The sequence below is a fragment of the Varanus komodoensis genome, unplaced genomic scaffold (genome assembly GCF_004798865.1).
Source record: "Varanus komodoensis strain SLA01 unplaced genomic scaffold, ASM479886v1 scaffold45, whole genome shotgun sequence".
NCBI classification, from domain to species: Eukaryota; Metazoa; Chordata; class Lepidosauria; order Squamata; family Varanidae; genus Varanus; species Varanus komodoensis.
Window position 1 is genome coordinate 1,054,309 of NW_025336011.1, and position 8,807 is coordinate 1,063,115.

An 8,807-nucleotide genomic window follows, 5' to 3' on the forward strand; every position below is an offset into this window, starting at 1 on the left:
GTTTTTTAAAAGGGAAACAAAAACAAACAAAAAACCCCAACAATATAAATGACACCACACCAAAACTCTGTAACTTTTGTAAATCTTTCTGCTGCTATCTGTAGGTAGTTCTATGTATAAATTCTATGAATGCCCATGTTTTCTTCTGTGACAAATGTGATCATTGTTCGTCAGAAATTCCAAATGAAGGAGGATTGCTTTTTTTCTTTAATTTTCCCTCTTTTTTTCTTTGCTTCCTATCAGAGTGTCTGACTTTAATAAAATACTCTTTCCCCTCCCCGTGACACCTCTTTTTCTTCAGGCTTTGTTTCACACTGTTCCTGAAAAAGAAACAAAAAATGTTAGAGAGAGATCTATTGTGTTTCTTGGTATTTGCAGAATGGTATGTAGCGTCTATGATTTTCGGCAACCATTACATTTAGCACTTGTGGCCAGAACTAAGATGGTCATGACACCTGCTTTGCAGAAGACTGTTCTCTGTGTTAAACTTTCCACAATCTAGGCCAGTTTAAAGATCAGAAACCAAGAGCAGGAAGAGTGGGGGCTTTGCAATTGCCCACCCACAGGCAGCACCTAAACAGCAGATTTAACAGGCAGGCACACAGGAATTATGGTTATAATGGTGAGCTATGTCTAATTAAATTGCCTTTTAGAGTTAGTTAGCATATACAACTTTAGGTAACTTTGCATCTCACTATATACTTAATTTGGTGATGCATTTCCTCTTTTAGGGTTATGTGCAGTGGCAACTTTAACAAGAATTTGGGACAGAATCAGATGTTCATGAGAGCATAGTTTCAGTTGGTGTTGCCACAGCAATTGCCACACAGTAAAAGGTGCAGGGAGTGGAGAGGAGAGGACTGCCGCTGCCAGGAGAAAGAAGTCTGCTCAATCCCTTTTTCTGAACTTGTCAGTTCTGCCCTGCAAATGCCATGTGGGCCTTTTCCTCTCAGCCAGCTCACTTCCTGTTTTGAAGCCTTGTTAGGAGAAAGTTTAAACCTTACCAGGCGGTAAAGAACAATTGCAGGGCAGGCTCAGCAAGCAGGGAAAAGATTGAGCACTTCCTATCATGATTCTCCCTGTCAAGTGCCTGTTGACACCATAAGGTAAATTCTGGAATAAGGCCCTCATTTTCCCCTCACAAATAAGTTCTGTCCTTAGAATTCTAAGAAATAAGATTATTTCTGCACCAGATGCCTTGCAGTAGGACCCTTTGGAGAATGCGGGTGTTGGCTGATGGAACTCTGAAGCCAGATAAACTTTTCACCATGAGATTTAGTGCCTAGTAACATCCTTGACATTTCACCCAAGTAGCAGGATCAAAATCAACTAAGCAGTATGCTGTTTTGGTCTTACCTGCATAATTTAAACATTTTACTTACCTTTACTGCATTTAGTCTTTCTTTATTGCAGTGGAATATGAACAGATCCCCCCAATAGGCAACTTCTGGCAACTGGGGAGGCTGCATTAATCCTCTTGACCTCTGCTGAGGGTGCACCATGCCACTGTTGAAATTCAGTGGCAACAATTTTGCTTTAAAGCAAAGCATGTGGGGAGCACATGTCATGCTTTGAAGCAAAACTGAGCTTCTGTGAGGCTTCTGAGATTTCAGTATTGCTTCTGAACAAGATACACACCTGTGTATATGTGTTAGGGGGCACACAAAATACCAAGATAGGGTCATGCAGCAGATGAGCAGCATCTTGCCCAAAATTAGGGCTTTGGTAAAGCATTTGTTCATGAGGAATTGTAGGAAGAGAAGTGAATTCTTCCTGCCCTGGAAAGAAACACATGTCCAAAACTACAGTGTGTACAAAGAAGTAGAGGTTATATTTTAAATAAGCAAGCAAGCGTGTTCTCTGAATAAGCCAGTTTATTTCCTGTATATATATATTTATATATGAAACTGCAGTTCTGAGGCTATTTTCAAGGCAGAGTTTGGATTTTGTTACTTAGAGCGAAAGAGAGAGTGAAAGAGAGAGCGAGAGTGTGAAAGAGAGAGTGAGAGGGTGAAAGAGCACGCGAGCAAGACAGATGTACAACACAATAAAGGGGCAAGAAAGAGAAACCATGCAGGCAGGGTTTTTGTTTAAAAAAAACAACAGCACTGTTGCATAATCTCAGTTTTTAAAAAGAACAAAACAAAGTCTTTTTAAAAAAATCCTTATAAACTCTTTTATCATATGTTACACATTGAAAGGGTATTTACATAATGCGAAAAATAAAACTTTACAGCAAATATTTGCATAAAAGGATACAATGCATAACAGTAGCAAATAGTTTTGCTCAGTTTTAAATTCTACACCTTCACCTATCTAGACACTCCTTCAATAGAAAGACTGCAAAACGTATACTAGAAGGTGTGGAGTGTAGACTGTAGCACATTGTTTGCTAATTTGACTAGCACAACCATAGGCAATTTTGAGACATTTAAAAGTTTTGTAGTTAAATATTAATTTGATGTCCCGAACTACATGAACAAAGTTTACAACTCCTCTGTCCTTTTTGGGATTTGCCTTACAAAACACACTCCCGCAGATCCTTTCTGATCGTGAGTGTGGGACCATCAGTGGGTACATGGGTGGGGCATTCCTCACTCCTAACTGCCAGAAAGGGCCAACCAACTCACAAACTCAGAACTATGGTAGTTTTCAAGTTCCACATAAGTTTTCCTCAGGCAGAGGAACCTCATGAGCTTTTTGAAGGTGGAAACTTTATGTATACTGTTTACCTTTAATATTATTTCTACTTTCTTTGCATTTACTACTTGTTGAGGGTGAGGCCAACACCGCAACTATTGCCAGACGAGGATGACACAGTAATGAGTGAGGAGAATCTCTTCTCATGTGAGACAAACACAGTTTCCCTGTTCTTGAATTCAGTGCTTGGGGCAAGAACTAGGGTGGCCGTGGGACTGCTTTACAGAAGACCATTTTCTTTTTTAGGGTTTTCCCCCATCTGAGGCCATTTTCAGCAGGGAGAGCAGGGTCCTTGAAATTGCCCACTGTCAGCATCTTAACACCGGGTTCAACAGGCAAGCACACAGATGGTATGGTTACAGTTTTCCCATTATGACGCAGTACATTTCCTATTTCTCCACCCTGCACAAGCAGAGGCAACAGCTCATGTACACATTTTGAGCAGGGAGAGAGCTTGCTAAATCTAAGCCAGATATAGAAGTATTGCAACCAGTATGTGATGCTTGTTCATAAACCACAGTTCATTTAGTCTAGGAAGACAGTCTGAACCAGGCTACTATGTTTCAGCCTAACCTATCTTACACCAATATTGTAAGAAAAACTGTGAAGCATACTTACTCTGAACTTAGCAGAAAGTGGGATACAGATTTAATAGAGGGCTTCAGAGTCCCTCAGTTTCTTCTGACATAGAAAGATAGCAAAACTACGACTGCCAGCAGACATTATTTGCTGTTTTGGTGAAGGAAATGTCAAATAAAGATGATGGTTCCTTTTCATCCTCCGGTAATAAAGCCTTGCTAAATGCTTCAAGCAGTGAAATTCACTACATTTTATCTGTTCTTTCGGGTGCTCAAAGGGGCGGTTTGGCTTCCTAACCACCCCATGAAAAACAATTTGACCAGAGTCACCCAGCAAAATTCCTAACCAAGGATTTAGACCAATTCCCTAGAAAACTACAGAAACTGCTCACATGTGGTTAATAGTTGACTTTTTGAAGAAAGAGTCACCATGTGGGAGAAACAGGGGAAAACCATCTCACAGTGAAATTTCTTTCTTCAGGATTATCATGTAGCTTCTTCCAAAGTGATGATACTTCTGCAAAGAGGCACAGTGGGGACAGCAGCATCTCATGCACTCCATAATAGTTTTCATGTATTTTAAAAGGTGTCTCCTATATTTATTTGCTTCAAAAGCACTCCAATTTTTCTATCCACTGTTACGAACACATGAAATTCTACAAAGACAAGAAGTAGTGGGAACATGTTATGCCCACAAGATGAAAACAAATGGAAGCAGTCTCTCATTTATGGGTGGCAAATGTAAGAGCTCTATCCTGAACTACATCACAGAAATGAGTGGCCCCTTGGTTTACTTCTGTCCATCATACAGAATAATCCAAGGGGAAGACACTGTTAAAAATAAATGTAGCACCAGCAAGATTCAAAGTGTACTTCCTAATGTGTTTGCATATGTGTTCTGGAGGTCAACTGCATATTACAAGAACTGGTGTGCTTTGGCTTTTCAGCCACTGCTGGAACAAAGGCATACATGGAATCCTGACAAATGTTACTGTGGGAATTGTCAAAGCAAAGTTCAGAAATGTTTTCCACTACGTTATGGTGTATCTGCATAGGGCATTGGAGAAAAGCAACCAGAACTGCTGGTTCACTGCATTTTAATGGTTCCCACATTTCTAACTACAAACGTTGCAATGGCCATACCTCACCTTCTGCACTGCGGATGATAATTATTGGGTTGAGTATGGGTGGCACAGCCTACATGGCAAGGAATGATGCTACATGTGTTACATTCTGGCCTTAGGCAGAAGGAGTGGTTTACCTCACACATCCTTTTTAGCACCGAAAGTTAGAGAGAGCTGAATTTCCATTTGCTGATCTGTACTCCAGACACTGCATCTCTGCACTGTACACAGAACACAGAAGAGAATTTGGATGATCAATCTGTGAAGCAACACATGGACAGATAAAGTGCTATAAGACAAAAGATGCAGAGCATATTTGGCTACCTGGAGATGTTACCTTTCAAATACAGAGCAGATGAACAAAACGTTTTAGAAAGGTTTACTAATGATTGGGGAGTTTGACTGTGTGTTCTAATTAAGGTTTGGAACCCACAGATGGGCAAGACAGGAAAGATGGTTTTAATCCCAGTGGAGCACCCAAGTTTTAAACAAATGGTATTTTTATTTTTGCCAAGAGCAGTTTGAAAAACAGCATCCTATAGGGATAGTCTGTCACAGCAAAAGTGAAGTGTTTTGTGGCACTTTAAAGGCTAGAAGATTTACTGTATCATTTTGCTTTCATTGGTCAGAGTTTATGCCTCAGTAAATTGGTTAAATTTTAAGATACCACAGGACTCTTTGTGGTTTGATTTCTCAGAACAGTGATGCCTATTAAGCATGGTGAATGCCATGTGCTTCAAGGGAACATTATAGCTTTGTAGTGTTGGTTGTTCATGCGGGATAGCATCCATGGGCAACTCGAAATGCATGGGTGGAGTCCGTACCACACCCACAAGACCCATGAACATGTATTGAAACTAAAGAGGATGCAGCCTTCTTTGTAGGAACCTTGCAAAGACTGAACTAAGGTAGGTGGGAAAGGCACAAAGGGACAGTGCATGTTCTGTGGGACCCATTCAAAGCCCCTCAATAGCAATACCACTGGCTACCTATTAGATATCAGTGAGAGGAAAGGATGGAAGAAAGGTGGAGGCCCAGACAGACTGGTATAGAAAAGGGACTTGACTGGTAACTGAGCTTTGGTGGTGGTCAAATAGAAAACATAAGCTTGCATCCACAAGTAGCTACTTTCTCCAACACGAACCTATTCTTCAGTTATACAAAGAAGAGGCAACGTGGGCTGATAAAAAGGAGACAATGATGGGTAATAAACTCATTCTGAATAACCTGGAGCAGTTTTGGTTTCTGCTACTCTATGTTTGCCGCCACCTCCAAAAACATGTTCCAAAATTCACCTGCAGACTAGCACTTTGAAATAGGAATGGGGCTAGTAACCTCCCAGTGACAAACCAAGCTAAGACCTTCTTATGGACTAGTAGAACAGCCCTCTCTATGTTGCACCTTCCCCAGCTTTCTTTTCTTCAACTGCCACCCTGGGGGGAGGAGGGAGGAGGGGAATAAATAAATCCACAAGTCACAAAATAGGTGTATCATTAAATTAATACCAGGGGGAGGGGATCTGAAAGCAAGTCTGAGTGGGGGAGGGGGAAGACTCTTGCTCCATTGAATATTGAGGTATCAAAGAAGGCAAGGCAAGACCAAGAGTGGGGAAATCAAGTGCAAGGGGGGCTGCAACCATGGCTGCCCACCCCCATTCTCAGGTCAAGTCTGCTTCTCAGCCATCTAACAGGAGCTTCTGCAGCGGACTTCCTAGAGACACTGGTGGAAGCGTAAAGAGGCTGCACGGCGGGGAGCTGAGCGCCCCTCAGAGCTGCCCTTGTGCTGCTGGTGCTCACCACTTCCCTGTTGGCCCGGAGTGGCCACGCTCCCCAGCATGGACAAGGAAGGCCGAGCTTTGGTGGACTCCAGGCTGCTGAGCCCGGAGTCCTTGTTGTCCCTCAGGGGATCCCTGCTCGAGGAGTCTAGCGGGCAGGCCTCGGTAGCTCCCAAAGCGTTCTGCTCCTTCCACTCATTGTAGTTGAGGTCCTTGAGTCCACCAGGTACCACCACAGTATGGCGCCGCCAGCTGTTCTTCTTGCGCCGTGTCTCAGGTGAGTGTGGCTTGCGCAGGCGCACAGCCAGCATGTCATCAGCTGAGCCGCGGAGGCGGAGGCGCAGCTGTTCCGTGAGGGAAGGCCGAGTGGGGGCCTCCGTGGGCTGCAGTGACTCCTGGCTGCCTGGTGAACTGGAGCTCGGGACCTCAGTGCTGCTCTTGGAGGAGGCAGCCTCACTGTTGCGGCGCGGCCGTGAAAGCTTGCGGCGTGCTAGGGAGTCGCACTGCATGAGGCGGTGAGAGCTGAAGGAGGCTCGGCTGTGGGAGGCTTTGTCGGATGCTGTTGCTCCACCTTCCCCCACCACTGCTGTCCCAGCTTGCCCTGGTACAAAACCATTCTCCGTGTCCGTCTCCACATGGCTAAATTCACTCCGCTCATCATCTGCCTCCTCCCCACGACTCTCTGCTACCGACTGCACTTCAGAGCACAGGCTGCGATCAATGGTGGATAAAGTGGAGTAACCTGACACAATGGAGCGAGCATCTTGTGCCAGTTCTGGGCTTCCCCGGGATGTTGCCGCCTTGTTCTCTTCCAGCTCAGCTTCCAATTTTACAGGGTACTGTGGACCACTCTGCGCATCAGGCATTGGGCCCCTGCTGCTGCTGCTCCTGAGCCCCTCAGCCTCTTTTCCCTCCTCTTCGTCTGCCTCCTCGTCTCTCTTGGCAGCTGACTCATGCTCAGAGTCATCATCCGTGCTGCTCCCGAAACGCTTGGCCTCTCTCCGCTTCTTTCTCTTGCGGTTGACGGCTGAGATGAAGGAGATGGCAAGCATCTCCTTGTGGTAGTGCTCCTTCCGTGAGCCCCATGAAGCCTGCGATAGCATAAAAAGCACCAGAGAGTGTTATAAGAACGTAAGAAAAGCCATGCTGGATCAGACCAAAGGTCCATCCAAACTAGCACTCCATACACATGGTGGCAAACCTGCTGCCCACAGGATCCCTTAAGCAGGGGGGGGTGCAAGATCTCCTCCTGCCCAAGCCCTTCAGCAAATGGTGCAGGCAGGCAGGCATGGTAAAGACAGTAGCACATAGTCATCAAGGCTGGTAGCCATTGATAGCCTCCTCCCTCGTGAACCTGTCCAATCTCCTTTTAAAGCCATCCACTTCCCAAGGCAGCAAATTCCCTCCCTCCACTCTACACTGGAAGAAGTATTTCCTTTTGTATGTCCTAAACTACCCACTAAAAAGCTTCATGGGATGACCTTGTCAGGGTCTTCAACATGGTAGCTATGAGCACCACAATGATCACAAACACCTCCCTGGTCCATCCTTAAAATTAAAAAAAAATACTTGCAGGCTGAGACTGCTGCAAAGTAGTGGCACTCTCCAGTGTCATGTTTAGAAAAAGGAGGATGGCTGCAAATATGAGCCTAGTTGCCCAGAAAGAAAATCAGGGCAGGGGAATATCTCGGTAGCTGGGCATCTTGCAGGGTGGGGGGTGGTGCTGAGTGATCATTTTTGCTCTGGATGCTAGTGCCAGGGGTGAGTGGGGCGAGTAGTAAAGGAGTGCAAACTTTGTCCCTCCCCGTTACATCTGGATGGACTATAAGAACTAAACTACACAAATGATTTCTGGCTTTTGAGAGGCAAAAATTGAGAACTGTACTCAGCCATGACATCCCCATGCCCAACCTCTCCCAAAAAGGTGGAGATGTTGCAGAGTGAACCTTACCTTTGATTTAGCTGAGCCACTGTTGGTCGAATCTGCAGAGGTTAACAAAGAAAAAAAGAGGGCGACCTCAGTTAGGGATGGGGAGGTGGGCTGCCTGGCTGCTACAGCAGACGAACGCTTGCCCTGTGCAATTCACTCCCTTTTGACGGTACTGGCAGTGCAAAGTAGGTGCCAGGAGGACTGACTTTGTCCTATCCCCCAAAGTTCGAATCATAATTTCATCTGATTGCTAAGAGCAAGTCCCAATGGAAGGTTTAATATGCTTGCTCTTTTCCAGATTTTCCTGCCAACATAAGAAGCATCCAAACCAGATCTTTCCATAGACAGGAGAGTGTCCATGTGTGTGTTCAAGTCAACTGCATATCTTGTCCTAAAACTATTAACTCAGCTGCGTCTTAAACTATATGAAACTGCAATACCCCCTTGCCATCCATAAAAAACTTCATTACATAAAGTTAGCTGGCACATTATACATACATGTTTGCTGCGCTATGGAGAGCAATCAGGGACTTAGTCCTCTTGCTTCCCTTTATGCAATCCCATTACAATTTGGCAGAGTCCAATTGAACATGGGTTAGCACCCATGAGGAGTATTCCATGGCAGCAGGGGCAGTGAACAAATCTTTCTTCTCCATCGCCAGTGCATCAGTGTCCTGCCATCCAGCAAAGTTGTTCTGAGT

The 8,807-nt window shown here is 44.7% G+C and overlaps 1 protein-coding gene across 4 annotated transcripts in view; it reads right to left on the minus strand.

Moving 5' to 3' along the window:
* Positions 1-1,856: 1,856 nt before the first annotated feature.
* ARHGAP23 (Rho GTPase activating protein 23) overlaps positions 1,857-8,807 on the minus strand; it is a 149,020-nt gene continuing 142,069 nt past the window's right edge. For 3 of the 4 annotated variants that reach the window (XM_044444733.1, XM_044444738.1, XM_044444734.1), the window contains 2 exons: positions 8,128-8,159; positions 1,857-7,267 (listed from right to left, as the gene is read on the minus strand). In XM_044444733.1, the coding sequence (XP_044300668.1) occupies positions 6,113-7,267; positions 8,128-8,159 (1,187 nt within the window). In that variant the 3' untranslated portion in view covers positions 1,857-6,112. The remainder of the gene's footprint in view (positions 7,268-8,127; positions 8,160-8,807) is intronic. The other variant, XM_044444736.1, reaches the window with a different exon arrangement.